At 38.1% G+C, this 20,353-nt stretch overlaps 1 protein-coding gene across 3 annotated transcripts in view; it reads right to left on the reverse strand.

Annotated features, from left to right (window-relative positions):
• Positions 1-20,353, reverse strand: part of LOC104020971 (complexin-4) — a 46,913-nt gene that overhangs the window by 16,295 nt on the left and 10,265 nt on the right. The window contains exons 6-14 of one of the 3 annotated variants that reach the window (XM_087772764.1): positions 19,792-19,915; positions 19,339-19,397; positions 18,579-18,711; positions 16,721-16,914; positions 16,525-16,595; positions 10,080-10,233; positions 9,220-9,341; positions 7,531-7,599; positions 4,595-5,214 (exon numbers count right to left, since the gene is read on the reverse strand). In XM_087772764.1, coding sequence (XP_087628890.1) covers positions 7,563-7,599; positions 9,220-9,341; positions 10,080-10,233; positions 16,525-16,595; positions 16,721-16,914; positions 18,579-18,711; positions 19,339-19,397; positions 19,792-19,915 — 894 coding nt within the window. In that variant the 3' untranslated portion in view covers positions 4,595-5,214; positions 7,531-7,562. Of the gene's footprint in view, positions 1-4,036; positions 7,600-9,219; positions 9,342-10,079; positions 10,234-16,524; positions 16,596-16,720; positions 16,915-18,578; positions 18,712-19,338; positions 19,398-19,791; positions 19,916-20,353 lie in introns of those variants that run through there. The other 2 variants (XM_087772766.1, XM_087772765.1) reach the window with 2 other exon arrangements.

Below are 20,353 nucleotides of genomic sequence, written 5' to 3' on the forward strand. Positions count from 1 at the left end.
ATCACATTGGACAGAAAATACATTGAATGATTTTTCTTCATCCACTTTTCATATGGTTGGTTTGTCTCACAGATGAATGGGGCATTATGGCTATCATTACTTTTTTTTCAAGGAAGTAATCACAAAAAAAGCAAATCACATCTTCCCGCTTTTCATTCCTTAGGGTTTGTTTCAACTCTTCCCCAGGCTGTCTCCATCTAGATCACCACTTTGACTGGTGCTGCACAGAACACCTCGTGTTTTTAATCCTAACTGTCAGTAAAGGAGAAATGAATCTGACTGATTCTATATGCTATAATATAGCCTTGATATATTTTGTTTCGTATAATGCAGCCTTGATATCATTTGTTTGTGGACTGCTTGTGTAGATCCTCATCTTTCAAACTTTTATTCGCATCATTAGCCTCACCAGGTCTATTCAGGTGAAGATTTGCAGGATCTGCTACCTAGATCATATACTATTTTGGGACAGAAAACCATCTGCTAGGTCGCAAAAGTTCATCATTTTGGGTTTTGAGCATTTATCCTACTATGACTGCGCATGCCTTAATGAAACATTCTGTAATTTTGATTATCTAAATGGTTCTCCCAGCACTCTCATAATTTCACTGAGAGATGGGAGGATTCCAGTCTGCCTAATACCTTAATCTGTATCACAGCCTTTCTAATTAAAGCAGACCTGTTACTATTACAAAAAAAAAAAAAAAAAGCAAAACATTCTGTAATCCTGGATTATTAGTGATTAAACAAGAAACTTTAAATTTCCTTTTAAAATAGAGTATCAGTCAGAAGCAAGAACTCCAAATCACAACAAAACTACTTTGATATACTACAAATACCTAGAAAGCATTTTTCTTAAATAAAAATTGATTTTTATAATCACTGTGCACTTTCAGAACTATGCGTAAATTGAAAGAATTTGTGGGAAGAATCAACTTTTTACATCTGACCAACTCTGACCTTGATTACCAAAACTCTATTGTACTTGCCCAAATGACTAACACAACTGAGATCATAGACATTAGATAGCTAATCCCAATTTAAGCAGAGAATGCTAAACTTGAGCATGCATTAGTCTGAAGTTGAATGAATAAAATTAAATAAAATTTGTTATTTAAAAACTAAAAATCCAGAATTAAGTTTATACATAAGGTATCACTGCTCCTATCTCAGAGAGCTACTTCAAAATAGGCTTGGCAAAGTCAGTCTGACTTTCTGTTATGCCCAAAGACTTCCCTGGTTCAGTTTGCTGCCCCTCTGAGGCATTCAAAGGGCAGAACTGCTGCCGGCGTCCCTTATTTCCCACCCTTCTGCATTTTAGAGAGGGCTGTGTTTGCTCAGAAGAGCTGACACCTCGCTAGGGCTGTGGGCCCGCTGCAGGTCAGCTGTAGCTGTGCAGGCATGACCCGTGCCATTGCTGTATCATTGTGTAGGTATCACCTGCTAAGTGCTGTCCAACTCTGCTCAATGATGCTTTTATACCGTTTTCCCAGCCTGGGGACAATACGGACAAGCAGAGATGGTTCTAACCTGCAACCCTTTTGCCTCCTGCTTAAACCGAGAAAGACCTTGCTCATTTTGCTGGTATTTGAAAAGTCCTGCTAACAGGCCTAATCTAGCATCTCTTTCAGGAGGAGAGTCTTTGGATGAGCAGTAGTGGCAACCCCATGACCCAGAACAAGACCACAAGAGCCCCTCTCTTTTATGCAGTCAACTTTAAAAGGAAGAAATTAAAATAAAGGGTTATTTCTAGAAAATTATTTAAGTTAAATACTGCTCCAAGAACAAGCCTCTGGAAAAAAAAAAAACAAAAACCAAACCAAACAAACAAAAAAAAAAACCCACAGACAGTCCCTAGTTCCTGAACTACAGCCTGACTCACATACGTGACTTGCCCCACACTCCTCAGAACACAGTGGATCTCAAGAGCGGGAGACAGAAAATCTTAAGTGAGGGGTGAAGGTGCTTGGTCAATTCAGTCCAGAAATAGATGGTGGCTACAGAAAGAGGGCATCACGACTTTGGATAAAAGTTTTGGTCTTGCTGACCTTCGTATCCACTGCTTACAACACAACGCTAACAACAGAAACTGGCAAGGTGGACATCAGAAGTTGGAAGAGCATCTTCTCAATCTGCTTCATCTCCATAGCCAAGCTGTATCTTACACAAGTCCATGGCACGAACAGGGCCAAGAAATACTGCATGAACCATGTACAGATCACAAAGAGGTTTTCAGCAGCTTGCAAAAACCATTGAACATGTTAAAGTAATATACTGGCACTGTTTATGCACTGATCTTAAAATGCCCGTGAGTTCAGTTAACAGTACAGTAGGCATTACAGAAAAGCATCTTACAAGAGAAGTTTAAGATCAGATAAACAGAACTTTTGGTTGTTAGCATCTTCTCTGTGCTTTGACAGCCACCTGATTAAATGTTAGAATGCTGTCCCACAACATCTCTATTTAGTGCCAAACGCCCCTCGAGTTCACTTGCAGTGGTTGGCTCATCTTTAGTTAAAATTCTCCTAACTGGAACAGGGAGCACCAGTTTTTTCCTGGTTCCCAAAAACTGACCAGTTTTTGTCGTATTTTCCTGTACTGTGCACTTTGAAAATACAACACGCAGCACTGATTTTTCCAGCATCAGGTCTCATAGTCTTCTCCAAGTGTATGGGAAGTGTATCTGTTAAACTTTGTGCTATCGGTCTTCACTGAAGAGAAGCTTCCCTAACTTCGGGCACAAGTCTTGGCTGTAGACTTTGATCCTTACAGAAATGTTGCTAACATCACCTTCTGCCTAAAAGAGATGCTTTCACAGAATTGACCAAGGCAGCAAGAAAGCTGAAAACTGGCTTGGGAAGGGATTGCTGAGAACCTGAGAGATCTTGCCCTCCAGGTCTTGAGAGAGGTCTCATGAACCTTCCTAACAGCAAAAGGCTTTCCAACGTTAGATTCAAAATTGAAGATAACAAAAAGTGCCTTAAAAGTTACTGGCCTTATTAGCACTGGAAACTGCTGAGAAACACAAAAGAGACTAGTGACAAAACTCTGGAAGACCCTACATAGCTAGCTAGTGAATTGCTCACTTCATTGTGGGTTTAGGTATTTATCACAAATCTGTGTATACAAATAATGAATCAACACTCAGACTGATAAGGAACCAACTGCTTAGAGAGTACCTAAACATCAAGTTTTGAGCACCTACCTTGGGTGTCAACAAGGAACAGCACCTCCAGAATAATTCCCGTTCCTGACAGATGCTTTAACTACTGCCTATATATTGAAGTTACAAACCACTTAACTGCTTTTTGTTGATTATAGGGATCAGAGGCTTAATGAAAACATACAGACAGCTGCTAATTAAGTACTCATGTTACCACTTCTTTTGCTTTAAATCAACATCCTTTCCCTCTAGCTTAAGTGAAATCAAAATTAAATTAATTCCTGTTTTATCTGATGGAACTGGGCGACATGAAAAAAGCCCGTGTTCCATACCCAAAGAACGCCTGCACCTCTAACCCCAGAATAGAATTCAGTCTTGAAACAAGCAAATCACAAAGAGCAAAATCTAAAAGCCTCACAGAGAGGCCAGCACAAAAATGCTATAGGCAGGCAAGCATCCAAACTCCCAGCCTTTTCTAGAGACTATGTTCCCAAAACACAGTCACAGCAGACAACTCCAACCACATAATTCAAAAGTATCTAAGTGTTCTTTGAAAGGACCAAGACTCTCCCCCCGCTTCATCCATCTGGAAGAGGATGTTGCCTTTTATATAAGTCAGAACATTAGATCACTTGCACAGAAAGAGAGAAATAAATATTTTAGGGCTTTCTCAGCTTGAATAGATTTAATTGGAAGATTCTTCTCCTCCACCTATTAGAGAAATTGCTCTTGGCTGGGGGAAAATGATGGTCAACGAGGAAACTCTTACTCTTCCTGTGGGAGGCTACCACAGACAAACACAGTTTACTGGACAGAACAGTAAAAAACAAACAAACAAACCAACCAACCAACCCCAAGGAGACATGGACTTACTTGTTTTGGGTAGGTACGTTATATTCCAACAAACAGGAGCAGAGCACCCAGGTGACAGCTGTTTGGGGAATCTGGAGAAAGATCTTCAGAGCTATAGCCAATCTTCAGCTCAAAAAAGGTACTTTGTATACTCAAAGCAGCCAGCAAGCAACTCTATTTGCTGTTAAGAGACTTAGAAGTTGACATACAACTTTACATTTGACCCTAAGTGTCTGATACTCAAGGCAAGTCTGATACTCTTTAACACAAGCTTTTGAGTGCATCTCTTACTTTGAGGTTAGAGTTACTCTTGCATTAGACTGCAACACAGAGGATATAATCCCTTCGCATAGAATGAACTGAGGCTGGATTCAGCATATCTTTCTAACCGATGGCAGTCATTGGCCTCTTCAATACAGGTGGAACCTCAGCCTCTGAATGCCGTTAACTCTCCAGTATCAGGTAGGACTGAACCCAGATCTCAAACCGTTCAAACTCTCTGAGCAACAGAGGGTAAAGAATGCATCAAATAAACTTGCTTGGGTTTCATTGACATGTACCAAATTAAAAGAAAAAAGCTTACTAAAAATATGCATCTTTATTCAAATAAGGTTATCTCTGAACTCCAAGTGTCAATTCACATTAGTCAGAAACAAACATATGAAAATGTCAGCTGTTTGAATTTGAAAAAAAAACAACAGTAGACAGTCTTCGGTGTTACAGTAATTGATGCATTGATAAATGTCAAATTTTCCTCAAACAGGAATTTAGGTAATTTACAAACCATATTGTGAATTTTACTTTTGAAAAATTCAGGTGTGACCATGTATTTAATATACCCTGACCAGTACAATGAGATTCTCTTGTCCCTGCCAAATATTTGCTACTTATCATCCACACTTCAAATACAATCACATTAGACTTTTCTCCCCCATATTGTCAAACCAGATTCCAAGGTGTCTTCTCCTCCTAGTCCTGAAATCTTACTTGATAAGAACCAAATAGGTTGTCAGTGCTGAAAGAAACTTCTAGTAGCCAGCCATAATAGGAGGCTACATCAACTGACAAATATTCTTAAAGTCCAAATTTGTTGCTATCACTTCAAGAACAGACAGGGCAAAATTTGAGCTGGGCAATTGGGAGCTTTCCTTTGATCCAGTGAGTGACGAGGCAATTATGGAAGTTCCAAGGAGAAACGACTGTGAAATGAAGCATGAAGCAAAGTTATCACTTTTTGGATGGTACGCTTTAGACCTTCTGCTCCCTAATACAAAAGTTTCCTAGTTGCACATGGGAGGTATGTCAGATCTATTAGCAACATAAACACACAAGCTGAGCCTCATACTGAAGATACAATTGTACGTTCAAGTTTTCCCCTTGACACCATCCCCAGCCTTCTCTTCTTTCTAACAAAAGACACAAAAGTATGGGCTGCTCCAGCTTTAAAACAAAGTTATGGTTGGATAAATATTCACAGTATCAAAAAATACAGGCTTCCTCCAACTGATACATTAGAGCTGTTCCTCATTATGCCAGATACATGCACCTACCTATCAAAATACAATTGCTAGCCTTTCTGTATAAAGGGTCTTGCAAAGCCTGCTGTGAGAGAGGGAGCTCTGTTTAGGTGTTGCACTGATGCAGGAAGGCTTGCAACTGAAAGGAACAACTGTACCTTTTCAGAACAATTTAAGAAAATATATTGTTTAGTTAGAAGAGTCACGGTTGTAACAGCTTAGACTCAAGGCACCTGTAAATATTTGCTGGTGTTGAAAGAACTGAATGGATGAATTCCTATGTGTTATTCTGTCTTATCTGAAAAGTTTTTTTCATTGATTTACCATATTTATCCAGCAAGATTAGCTTGAGATAGAAGTTTCTCCAATTAGTACAGCAAAATCTTCTCAAATTTAGAAATTAATCTATAAAGCTATACCACTTACAGTATATGACATACTGTAGCTATGTAAATAGGTGTGTAGGTAGTACCGTTTTATTGGTGTAGCACAGTGTAGTGTAGTCCACTTTTTGGACACTGTATTTTAAGTAGCAAAATATATTGCATAGATTTATCATTTCTCCAGACTGACAGGCACAATACTGAAGTGTTCTTCATTACAGCGAATTTGGCAGTATGTGTTGCACTCCAAGGGAGCAGACTGTAGGAATGCAGTAGTAGTATGCTAGATTCCAGATAATTTTTGCAGAATCCAACAAACAGATTAACAATTAAAAGTCAAATATCCTAATGCATTTGTGTATTTTATAGAATTAAAAAAAAAAAACCCAAACCAAAAAACCAAACCCCGCTATTCTAATTCTACACACAATGAACTCAAGGACAAAAGTTACCACAGATATGTAAACAAGGCAAAATGACTTCATTTCACATTCCTAATTTGGGCTACCTGCTTTGTTTCTTTCCTGAAGCAAATGTTCACCTGATAAGCAGTATCAAAAACACATGTTCAGTCTTATGCTTTTGATATTAAAGCAGGAATTGACACACAGAATTGGTTCTACAATAGCTGCTGGATTAACAAACATGTCTGAAGCAACAGCTTGTGAAGAAATGGGTTAATACTCAATATCTGTAGTCTAGAATACCTGCCATGTCAAGATTTAAATCAAAGTATCTGTATTTGATACATGAAAGACAAGACAGCTTTATAAAGGTAAAGACATATTCCTACGCTAAACACATCCTTAATAAAATCAGATTTGAAGAGGTATAAAGCAATGATATCTTTGCTGAAAAATGTTCCACAAATCTCCAAACAAAATTACAGACAGACTTGAAACTTGAAGAAACTACTTTATCATGTTTTCTCTCACTGCCTAAAACCAAAACTCAAAATAAGGAGATAAGCCTTTATTTGCTGGTTCTGTATCGTTTGTTTTCCATATCAGGTATCAACAGTCAAACTGTTAAAGGCCTGTCTTTGTGTCCACATATTAAAAAGTGCTTAAATCTGTATTTCATGAAGAGTTAGAATTAACTAAATAATTCTTAAACTGTTAAATCCAAGTGGTAAAGAAATGAAATGTTTATAACAAATTTTCACCCCCTCCAAAAAAATAGAAGAGCAGTTGTTTGGGTTTTGTTTGTTTGTTTTGTTTGCTTGCTTTTGTTTTTTTGAACTGATATGTCAGGACACTTAGTGGCAAGCTTTCTGTACAAATCATCCATCTGCAGTTCTCACTATGAACAACCACCAAACCTGGGTGTTTCAATTCCCTCCCCTGGAATCTTAACAAAAGAGGAGGAATACAACATTTGCCTTCCAGCATTTACGAGAAAGTTAGCGGAAAGCATAGCCTTGGATAGGGTCCGCAGTCTTCCCCTATCTAGCATTTGCTCCACTGCTCCCCAGTCTGTTTTTAACTTCAGCATTAACAGTTCAAATGAGAACCCATTTTGTTTAACAAAATTCAATAATTTACAATATTGAAGTATATCAAATACTAAAATTTCCCTCATTTACAGAAGTGTATAATTTTCTGTGCATACATACTGCTGTCATGTACACACAAAAGGAACAGGTCATCAAAAGAACTTTTTGGCTGCTGCTTCTTGTTGACTCCTGAAAGAAAAAGCAGAAGAGAATTCATTAAATACTTATACTATAAAACTAGCTAACGGGTTTAAATAAATAAATAAATAAATAAATATTTCAATTATTTGAGGATTAAAAGATTCCGTTCCATGTCAACAGAGACTTAGGGAAATCAAACATAAGTCATATCACAAAAATAGGATATAATTTTTTCTATTTACAAAGACATTGGTAGCACCACTATAGTTCCAATTTTGCATCAGATACAGAAGGAAACAAAACATTCTGGACAGCAGCCAGAAACTGTGAAAGAACATATGAACTGATTTTTAAAATACTTTAACTAAAATTTTCTAAAGCTTCTCAGTATCTGATTGGCCTAAAGATCAGCATAGAAAAGGAAACACATGCAACTAAGCAGTGAAAGAATTTACTTGAAATGGGATTTCCTTTTCTCTGGCACAGAACATACTTATTTTCTTAGTGGATACAGATACTGTGGGTCAACCACAAACAGATACTAGAATTACAAGGGCATCAAAAAGAACTGGAGGGGACCAGCTCCACATTTGTCTTGGAAGCCATCTTTCCAGCTGATGGCATAACATGACATACATAAAAAATGCACTCTCTCCACTTTGTAGAGAAGCAGACACACAATAAAAGTTAGTGCTATCAGCAGCACTGGTCTTGTATTAATACTAGTTATCCTTCCACACAGGTAGCAAACAGCATTTCCTCTTTGAAGGGCAATGCAGCTATTTTGGTCCCTACTCCTTATCCTGATTAGTGTACGTGAGAAGCAAATGAGTCCTTACTCTCAATAGGTTTTCCTTTCCAACAACGCAAATTTAATTTGATCATGATGAGATTACAAAGAGGAGGAAGAGAAGAGAGAAAACATCCCAACTCGTTTAGGGAGGGGCGGGGCGGGGGCAGGTGGGGAAGAATTCCGTACACTATCAATATCATATGTAGGAGAGGGATGAAGGGATATGTATTGTAAAAAAAGTTCACTGAGGAATTTGTAAGATGGGATAAGTAGCTTGTAGGTACACATAGAAAAAAAAAAAACACATCAGATTTTGTTAAGGTATTAATAAATTTCAGTAAATCCAACAGAGGACCACAAGGATGGTGGTCAAGAGCTGAAGCACATGCTTCAAGAGAAGAGAGGGAGGGAACTGGGCTTGTTCCTCCCGGACAAAAGAAGGCTTCAAAGGGTCTAACAGCAGCTTTCTAATACCCACCAGATGTCATTGAGGAGACAGGGACAGTTTTACAGAGATTAACATTATAAAAAAGAGACACAACAGGGCAGGTTCCCAGTAGATATACTGTGCAGGTGGGGGGAGAATAAAACAAACTTGATTATGATAATTAAACATTTCCAATGGGGTCCATAACAGTGGTAAATTTTCCATTCTTAGAGGTTAAGACCTGACCAGTCTAAACACTAAGCAACCTGGTCTGAATTCAGTGTCGACCCTGCTTTGGGCAGAAGATTGAACTAGAGACCTCCCAAGGTCTCTTCCAATCTGAATGATTGCTTGTTTTAAAGAAGATTAACATAATCATACCACTGCAATTGCATTTCCAGTCAGAAGTTCTAAAATCATTTTCCCTGTTGTCTTTAAACATACTTACCTATACATGATATAACCAATGAATAACACTGTTTGCACCGCTACAAATATGAAGAAGTGCATTGTAGATAAGCATGATGGAAACGGTGGCAAGTCTGGACACTTTGATTTCTCACTAGATGGCTAAAAACCAAGAAAAACAATACTTGAGAAAAGAGCAAACAAGACATGCCATCAAAAGACTGTTATATGTCAGAAACAAAACAAGGTCTTTGCAACATGATCTAAAAATCAAACACAAGCAGAAAACAGAAGTGACACCACTCTGAAAAATCATAACCTTACTCCCCGTCTCACTTTCCCCTTTCACCTTTATGTTTCTCAGATAAACTGACTGATGTTAATTTGAGAGTTATAGGGGAAAGAATAAATCTTTGGTAAATTAACCCAGAAATCAAGAACCTTCTATAGGATCATAAGCTAATTCAGCTTAATTGCTCCCTAGGCTAAACTAAGGTGCTCCTGAATGTGAACACAGTCATCTTTCACATGTAGAGACCTTGAGCGGAGCCTGCCCAAGTTTCCCCTGATGAAAGCTCTCCCTTCTGTGCAGAAGCAGTAGAGAATCTCCTCTGTATAGAACTGTTAAGTAGGGGGACAAACACAAAAAAAGCACCAAGAAAACCTAAGTGCTTGACCTTGTTTCCACAGGAAATTAGACTAAAAATCATGCTCTTTGTGCAAAACTTCTCATCAAGACACAGATCATGCAGTTAGGTCAAGGCAGTGCAGTTTTAGCGAAGCAGCTTAATGAAGGATTAATTGCTCTGTAAATTGCATGCTGGCTCATCCTAGCTTTTCACTAACAGCCAAATAAAGAAGCACTACAGTCATGCTTTACACTACCAGCACATAAATTACCATATTTCGTTGTACTAAATGCTCAATGTCCCTCTTTACTACATGAAGGTGTTCTTTGATGTCATTGAAGTGCTGAGTTGTTTCATAGACTCCTGCGGCAGAGCCAGGATGTTGAGCTCCACTGATCAACCTCAGAGTATCAGCCATGGAATTTCTGTAACAAGACAAACAAGAAAACATCTTTCAGCACAGAACAGCTTTTCTACAACAGCAAATTCTGGACACCTTTTAGTCCATTAAAATTAATTTGAAATACACAGTTGCCCCAAAAGGCAGAAAATATTTTTTCTAGCTTCCAAGAATACCTATCAAGAAATAATTCCTTGATCAAACTATGATTTTTTTTTTTTTTTTTAAATATTGAATTCCACAGACAGTTTCAATTTGTGCAGTGCACCATCTCCCAAAGTCATGCTGAAAACAAGATCTGGCAAATATTCTATTGCTAGACATCTGCTTTGCCTGACTGATGAAGCCTAAAACAAATGTTTTATCTGAGGCTCTTGCCAAGGCTTTAGGATAAGCAGAGTTTAATGCAATCTTTGAAGAAAACCAAAAGCTGTTTGAAAAATAAATAAATAAAAGCAGTCATGTAAGAAATAAAAATAAAGAAGAGGCTTTAGGGATAAGAAAAGATTTAGATACATCCTTGTTTCATGATTATCATTTATACGAGGAACTCATTTCCCATATGCATTGTCATAATACTTAATATTGTCTTCATGTGAATTCATTTTGCTTCTACAACAAATCAAATTAAATCCGTAAAAAGTTGAGGTTCCATAACTAATTCTGTTTGAGGTAAACTAGTCAATGAGAGAAAAATATTTAATCTCTAATCAATATGTTTATATAATTTTCCCCTACTGTGATGTCTCTTTTCAGTTGCAAAGAGGATTATTCTGCAGCTAAAATATTTATCATGTGAATGTTAATCTCTTCATTATTAACAGAATAAACAATCAAAATGTATGTCTTTGGATTTCTTTTTAATTTACTTAAAACTTTACATTTTGTTCAGATGAGAGCTTACTTTGATGCCTTCAAGGTAAAATCCTAACTCTTTGTACAGTGGTCAGCAATTTATCATAGTATCATAGAATGGTTTGGGTTGGAAGGGACCTTTGAAGATCATCTGGTTCAACCCCCCTGCCATGGGCAGGGACATCTTTCACTAGATCAAGTTGCTCAAAGCCCCATCCAACCTGGCCTTGAACACTTTCAATTGTAACTTTCACATAAGAAAAAAAAAAAAAAAAACAAAAAACAAAAAACAGAACTGGCTTGAATACTATCCATTGAGTAAACTGGCAACAACAATGTATAACCGTATTTCTAGAGTGTTATACAAAATTATATTACTGATTTTTAAATGGCTCATATTCATTGTGAAAATGGCAAGTTAAGCATCAAAACTTAAATGTTTACGAATAGTCTTCATGAAGATGTTGCCTATCTTTTAGCTTTGCATCAGTTGTTCTTCCTGCCATTAAAACTCAAAACCCACAGAACTAAAAATAAAATAAAACAGGAGAAAAGAAAAAACTAGTAAGGTACATATCTATTCAAAGGCACTATGACAACTCTCCAGGAGTAAAAATTGCAAGCATAGGTATGCTATATTAGCGTTACAGCAGCTTTCACTCCATTATAAGAACTATGCAGCATGTTTAAACTACTTGAAGCAGCTACTAAGTCAAAGCCACACACTAAATTAATCTACACAATTATATCAAATTGCAGATACGCCACTTGATCAAAGAGCCATTTAGTAATTACAGCCCCTACTAAATGCTGGATTAACAATATACTTTTCTTCAAACTGAAGACTACCTGTTTTTCTTAAAAATATCACTTTAACACAAAAGTCAACTTAACGTACTAGACTACCAGTATTCTGCATACTTTCCACATAACCCAAAAAAATTCTTTTCACTTCCAGTAACAAAAAGATCCAAGAATTCACCCTTTCCTGTCGTCTTTGTAAAAGCTCAATCCCACTTCCAGCACATGTTAGAAGATCCATCACTTTCCACAGCTACATTTCCAGTTATTCCAGGTAACGTACTACACTCTAGGCCAGATGAAGTTAGCCATGGACTTCTGCAAAACTCTCAATGCTTACCTCAATAAACTCATTTTTAATATTGCAAAGTTATCAAAAGGAGTTACCAAAAGCCAGCCACTGCAAACAAAACTAATCAAAGAAGCTCTCACCTTCTCTCATTCTACATTTCTGGTTTGGAACTTATACATACAAAATGAATGCAAAAAAACCCTCATCTGTCCTAACTTAAATTAGCATATACATTATCCAGAAATTATTTTCTATTTTTGTATTGTCATTGTATAGATTATTTAAAGTAAATTGATTAATATTTACCTGTACTTTGAATTAATGTTATAATAACCTATTTTAGAAGTAAACTTTTCACCGGAAGATTTTTTTCTTAAATAACCCATGCAAACCCATGCAACCACCATCATGACCACGGCCTAATAAATGCTGATAGTAATTCTGTCTATCCACATCCATCACATTGTTTACCTTGCCCCACTACTTTCAGTGCTAGAACATGTGTGACACTCATTCTGTTCCTCTCCCTCCTAGTACCACCATCCCTACATAATTAACAGAAATCTGCACGCCCACCATCCCCCAGACTGATCCACGGTTTGTTAAAAGCAAAATAACTTCCCTAAATGGACATGGTCTGCATCAAATTTATTGTACATTTACTTTTGCATGAACAATACCATGCTGACATTTTCTATTGTATGAACATGCAAGATTCTTCCGTAATCAGACGATTAAGAAATCCACAAATCTTGACAAGAAAATTACTTAGACAGTAAGTCCTTTTCCTCCGGGATGACCAGCAATGCAACAGCGGGCTGTTCATTTCTATCTATAAATAAAGCATTTCTTTAATCTAAGAAAAATATTAAGATGATGTTACGCAAACTCATACCTAATAAGTAGTCACTAAAAGGGCAGGCTGCCAACGTTAACAAGAAAATCTAATTGACTTGCAAGGTATAAAGATTTGTCAAGAATATTAACATAAAAGCTTTCGTGGAAGAACAAGTGCAAAAATGGAAGCACTCTAATCTTCATTCTACAAAAAACTGACCTACTTAGATAAATCACAAGAGCTGCCCTTGAACTAATACAGGAAAAAAACCACAACTGCTCATACGCTACAACATCAAATTGTAGGAATTGTTTTTCTCCTTTTTTTAAGCCCAAGGTAAGGAATGTATTAACTACTATAAATGAAGGGTTAAACGAACTTAAAGACAGTCTTGCTAAAGACAGAAATTGTAAAACATCTTAGAAGCAGTACACAGACATCCCTATCAAACACAGGAATTTTCTCAAATCCATTTTAGCAGTATAGCGTCTCCAAGATAAGATTTTTACTTCATTTGGTAACATAGTTTGAAAAAGTACCTCTCAATCGATTTTAAAAACTGCATCTTAAAAAGCGAAATTATTAATCACTTGGGAACTTGCAAGTGTCCCTGCAGACACAGAAGTTCCCTGGGAAAGTTAACTGGCAGAAAGTTCTCTGACAAAAAAACCCAAACCAACCAAACAAAAAAACACTCCCAGGAGTCTTAATGTAGCACAGTTAAGATTCCAAAAAGTTATCCAAGATTCCCACACAACACAACCAGGCAAGAAAACAGGTCTGTAACTGTCAAAGTCTCCTTGAATGTGACTATCTTTTGCTACAAAAGACATTGATATATCAGTTGATAGGACTGGTTTTCACACAGTAAATAAAAATTGGACCATAAAATATTCACACCCTTAGAATAACAAAAGTATTTTTTAAGTAAGAACACGTGGCCCATGCGTAAAGAACAAACAGGCACTCCTATCACAGGAGATTCTAAAAATGTTTTCCCATTTTTCTCTAACCTACAAGAAATAGGGACAAGATTACTAAAACAGTCTACACAATACATTGGCACGTGAAAAAAAACCAACACATTTCTGTCTTCACTACACAAGTGACAGTAATTTAATATTAGAGTGCTCCCCCCCCCAAGTGCCGTCAGACAGTATGTCTTACCACCTAACAAACCAAGGAATTTTTAGTCACAATTGGGTTTCCAGTATCTCCAAGGATGGAGACTGCAAAACCTTCCTGAGCAACCAACCTATTCCAGTGTTCAACCACCCTCATAAGTTTCTTTTCTTATGTCTACACAGAATTTCCTGTATTTCAGTTTGTGCCTGTTGCCCTTCATCCTGTCACTGGGTACCAGTGAGAAGAGTCTGGCTCTGTCGCCACTGCCCTCACCACCTCCAAAATCAGGTATTTATACCCATTGATAAGATACCCCCAAGCCTTTTCTCCAGGCTATACAATCCTAGCTCCCTCAGCCTCTCCTTGCACAACAAATGCTCCAACCCTTTAATCACGTTCATGATCCTTCACTTGACTCCCTCCAGTATGTCCCTATCTCTCTCGTACTGGGGTGCCCAGGACTGGACACAGGACTCCAGGTGTCGTATCACCAGTGCTGAATAGAGAGGGATAATCATCTCCCTTGACCCACTGGCAATGCTCTGCATAACACAGCCTGGGATGCTGCTGTATGATGTCTTTCCTGCAAGGGTGCATTGCTGTCCAATGTCCAACTTCCGTCCACCAGGATTCCCAAGTTCTTTTCTGCAAAACTGCTCTCCAGCTGATCAGTCCCCTGGCTGTACTGATGGATGGAGTTACTCCTTCGCAGGTGCAGGGCTGTGGAAACTGCACTTTTTGTCCCCTTATTTTTCAAAGTTCAGGACAAAAGAGGACATTAACTATTTTCCAGATCTGGCCGTTGTTTCAACTGCCATCGAGAAGCAATGCTCTCTCAAGGCCTAACACTACCCCTACTGATAAAAAAGGTTTATCTACAATGGAAAAGAAAAAAGTCTCTCCAAGGCTTGTACACACTGGAATTCTGAAAGACTTGACATAAAACTGTAAATACTTTTTGTGATATACGAATCAGTAACACTAACAGACCACTATGGAGCAATAATCAATATATGAGCTTTAGGCAGTCATAGCAAAATTAAGGAAAAAAACCAAAGATAAAATATATGTCTATATTGAAGAAAGAAGTGAGCTAATTTAAAAAAACAAAAATAATAATTAGAAGACTACACAATAAATCTCAACAACTCTTATTACGTGCACATCCATTTTCATTTGTAGAGAACTACTCAGAATTTATAGGTCCTTTACACTAAACAAAACCTCAAACGTATCTCATGTAATATTATCCAACGCTATAGGCTTCGGGGTGTCGGTTGACAGCCGCCTGAACGTGAGCCAACAGTGTGCCCAGGTGGCCAAGGCCAATAGTACCCTGGCTTGTATCAGGAATAGTGTGGCCAGCAGGAGCAGGGCAGGGATCGTCCCCCTGTGCTGGGCACTGGGGAAGCCGCCCCTTGAATGCTGTGCTCAGCGCTGGGCCCCTCACCCCAAGAAGGCCATGGAGGGGCTGGAGCGTGGCCAGAGCAGGGCAGCGAGGCTGGGGCAGGGGCTGGAGCACAAGGCTGGGGAGGAGCGGCTGGGGGAGCTGGGGGTGCTCAGCCTGGAGAAGAGGAGGCTGAGGGGAGCCCTCATCGCTCTCTGCAACGGCCTGAAAGGAGGCCAGGGGGGGAGTTGGTCTCTTCTCCCCAGGAACAAGCGATAGGACTAGAGGAAATGCCCTCAAGTTGAGACAGGGAAGGTTTAGGTTGGATATCAGGAAAAATTTCTTCACTGAAAGGGCTGTCAGGCCCTGGCCCAGGCTGCCCAGGGCAGGGGTTGAGTCCCCACCCCTGGGAGTATTTAAAAGCCGGGGAGATGTGGTGCTTAGGGACATGGTTTAGTGGTGGACTTGGCAGTGCTGGGTTAACAGTTGGACTTGATGATCTTGAAGGTCTTTTTTAACCTAAACAATTCTATGATCTAAATATAATATTATAGATTTTATTCATAATAACATATAATAAGCTCATATAATCATTATATCAGGAGTAGACTGAGTATATGGACAAGATACTCCAATACAGCTTTTTTTTTTAGGTTCACTAGCTATAAATCGAAAGCTCATGTTGTTATCAATACTCCAAAATCAGAGCAACAAATTTCCATGAGGTGGCAGGTTATCACATTAGGAGAAATTGATTGGTTTTAGAGGGACTGGACTGACCTGCTGAAGTGGAATCTCATGATAAAAAAAGAGGCAAATTAGGGGGCTTCGCCACCCTAGGGACATGAACTTACTTTATTATAGAAATTAAATGTATGTAGAGAGTCATCACTAAGGAACTGACACAGAGAAAGTTCAAGTTTCTCAATATTCTCCTACTGAAATAATAAACAGGATTTAAAAGGTGGAAAATAATATAAAATTCAAAACACAGCCTTAACATTTAGGAAGCATTTACCTTATTTCATTTATTTGTCTAACAACCTCTTCTTGAGTTTTCACAACTGTCTCAATCTCTTGCTGGGAAACCTGGCGGGGAGTGGGGGAGGGAGAGAAAAAGATCAACATATCTTGGAAAAAGCAAATCGATCATGCTGCTGAAATTAGGCTGAGCTACCAATCACGGTGGATTTGGTGGGGTTTTTTTTATTTACCTGTCCTTGTTGACCTGGAAAACCAGCTCCTCTTTTAGCAATCTCATCTGTGACTGCAGAGACGTATCTCCTCTGCTCATCCAGAATCATGTCCAATTGTCTATTAAGCTGTTTGATTTCAAGATGAATTCGATTCTGCCCCTCAAAGATTTGCCTCAGTTCACGATCACTTACAGTTTCAAAGAGATCATCCGCTGATAAGGAAAAAGCACAGGTAGTTCTTACATAGAAGCATTCCTTGTAAGTTGCATTGTATCACTTCCCTTGCACCCTTAAAGTTTCTACTGGATATACTTTTCTCCCATAATTTTATACATTTGGCATTTATTTATCACCATTGCCACGGCAAAGGCTACCCAAATGGGATCAGAACAACTGAACAGAGACAACCACACGTTCAAACCGAGACTCCATCTTAGACTTCCTATTTCAATACTTGGGTAATGTACAACATAAAATAGAAACAGGACGCTGTTGTTATTAGGAGGCAGCTATGTTTGCATAAGCTAGCATTGTATTACCAACGAGCCTTCAGAAGATATTTGCAGGTATTAAATAACAGCTACTTTTTAGAAAAAGTAAGCTTTAAAAAGTAGCTTGAAATAGAGAAGTGACTGCACATTTTGAGTGAGTTCCTCTGCAGCTTCGACAACATCAGAAAGAAGAAAGTCCAAAAGACTCTGTGGCAAAAAGATTATTTCTTATCAGTGGAAGGCTGGACAATATTTCAAAAACACAGATGAAGTTAAAATGGTGTAGGACCTTTAGAACAGTCGTAACTTATCACTGTGCAAAAAAAGATGACAACCTGAAATTTCAGGTCTAGATGCCTACAGTACATTCCTGATACGTGTGCGTTCAAATACAGCTAATTCAATCCACAAAACTAAGAAATAGACTGGCTTCCATTATATTTTCAAATAAGCAGATTCTTTTTTGTTCAGCTCTAAAAAAAAATTTTTTAAAAACTCAACCCAGCGAACAAACAAAACCCCCACCATGTTCCATAGCAGAACAATCAAAGTCAAAGCACTTTGGCTAAACACTCAAAAAAGTGGGCAAGAGTCATTATTATAATTTTCCTAAATTAACTATCATTTGAAATCAGTGGGAAAATGCTGTTCAGTCTGAAATATCTTTAAACCAATGCTTGCTGAGAGCTGCAGATGAGTGGTATCGATAGTGGAAAGGGCAATTCTGCCTTACCCAGTCAAATTTCTTATCAATAACTTAAAATGTAAATAAAGGCCACAGTTGTTAACAACATCAAGCTGGAAATTTGGTTATTAGTCAACCCAAATACCAACGCTGAATGCCTGCTAATGCTGTGGTGCCGAAATTGACAGAACTCCACACACATCCAGTATTAGCCAAGCATTAAAAAGCTTTTCCAAGTAAGCACATGTTCCAGCACATCCACTAGCCCATCTTTAATAACCATCCATAAAACAAGATGGGGGGAAAAAAAAAAATGTTTGTTATGAATGTGCAGAAACAGACCAAGAAGATGACCTTTCAAATATATTTTCAAATAACCAAAAAGGCCATGCTTCCTTAATCATCACTTTACAGAGGGATCCATGACCTTCTCTCCCTTCTACTGTTCCATACAGATTCTCATCGTTCCCATCATGTTTCCGTTCATTTTGTTCTCAAGCCAGGCATCACAAAAGGGACTTTATAAGGGACTTTATATTTCAGAAAACACTTTACAAACAAAAGATGGAAGATTCTTAAATAAAGTAAATAACATCAGTAGGAGCTTAGTAAGATCAGTCAGAGTATCAGGCCCTAGTTCTGAATATGCCAGAAAGCAAACGTTTTCCTTGACAACCAAAAAATTGCTTAAATAACTTGCCTGGCTGTCCTTGCACATCAGGATGTTCCTTTTGAAATTCTTCTTTCTTTTTATCCAATTCTTGTTGAAAGTGTTCAAACTCTTCTTGATACTTCTCTTTATCTTTTTGAGGAATTTCTGCATCTGGTGTTGGCTTTAAAACATTATCAAAGCATGGGGGGGAGACGACACACACACAGGGGGAGAGAGGTTTTTTTCATGTTCTCTACCACTCCTATACAACTTAATCGCCAGCAAGGCTGTTCAGATTTCAGATTTGAAGACATATCACAATTAGTGGAGCACATTAATATATTAAGTTGAAGTGAGAAACCCGACATTCCTATGGAGACCCACAGCTTTCTCCCGATACATGCGTACTTTCTGTGATTAAAAAGAAATCAAGTTTTACAAGGATAGATGCTGTTACTTCTAGTGTTCTAGAGGTATGGGAAGTTGAAAGCAAGAACAGATTATTTGTCCACTTTCCAAACAAAGTGTACTTTTTAGTTTGTTTTCTCTGCATGTTTTGATCTAACATCAGGATGTTTGTTGATTCAGTGTTGCTTCAAGAATTCTGGTCTTGAAAATGTTAATTAAAATATTACCGAAACATTACAGTATTAGTCTAATTTTTCTAAAACAGATGACAGTACAGCTACCTGCCAAAACCCTGAAACAGGGATGCCAAATACGATTTCAGAGGAAATGCCATAATCTGGTGCTACATATAATACATATACAATAACATACTTTACTAATTATGCATAAAGATGCTTACTAGTTCCTTCCCAGGCTCAGTCAACTGGAAGGTCAGAAAAGACAGGACATCGTGATCATCTGTATTCAACAAACAAAACAAAAAACCACTGTTAATTGCTACTGCTACACATTACAAATCCTGGTATTTCCCAAGTCAACCTTGCACTTGCAAAGGATCTTCAGGCAACAGCATCCTCCCGAAGTCCTCCCAAGAGTTTAGGCAGTAGGAAATGAGACTGCACATTGTCTTTGTCAGGACAAACTGAAAGTCCTTCTGCTCTAGCCAGGAAAAGGCCTAAGCATATAAAGTAATTTGGGAATAGGAGAGGACTAATTACATTATCATGGTCAAAAAGTGGTATAATGGATCAACACTATCAGTAAAAAACAAAACAAAACAAAAAAACACCACACACTCTTGCAAACCCTGCAAGGCCCCACACAATTTGTCACAATTTCTAACATTTGCTACCTGCAAGACCCCCTGTTGCTGCAGATATTCCAAAATATCCTTGTGATGGCAACACCATATCTTCCACTTTCACACAAAATTCATAGTCTTCTTTATCCGGAGTGAAGCCATTGTTAATTAATACCTAAAAGGATAAACACTTGCAATTTTTACCACATAAAGCTATTTGTGTTAATTGCTTTGTCAGTTTACAGCAATAGTAACAAATACAACTTAGCAGGTAATTCAGCAGCTGATACTAGAAACGAAAACCTATTTCTTTTCTGAAAGACACTTTTTACAAAGAAAATGCATAAGCTTTCTATTTTAAAAAGGAAGAAAAGGCCTGATTCAAAGTTCAGCATGAACAAAATTCAACATTTTCTATTCATCACCTAAGAGGACATACCACATAGAATTCAGACACACATAAAAATGTATTCATTTCAGTTATAAGAAGCAGCCAGACAAATTAGTGCATGGAAAGGAACACATGGGGGGAAGAGATACCATCAGGAGAGATCAAGGTAAGCCAAGGGATGGCACGGCACCACCTGAGGATGCTAATGGGAGCATTTACGCT

The sequence above is a fragment of the Nipponia nippon genome, unplaced genomic scaffold (assembly GCF_047370975.1).
Source record: "Nipponia nippon isolate SJK-2023a ecotype South Korea unplaced genomic scaffold, ASM4737097v1 scaffold_37, whole genome shotgun sequence".
In the NCBI taxonomy this organism is placed as follows: Eukaryota; Metazoa; Chordata; class Aves; order Pelecaniformes; family Threskiornithidae; genus Nipponia; species Nipponia nippon.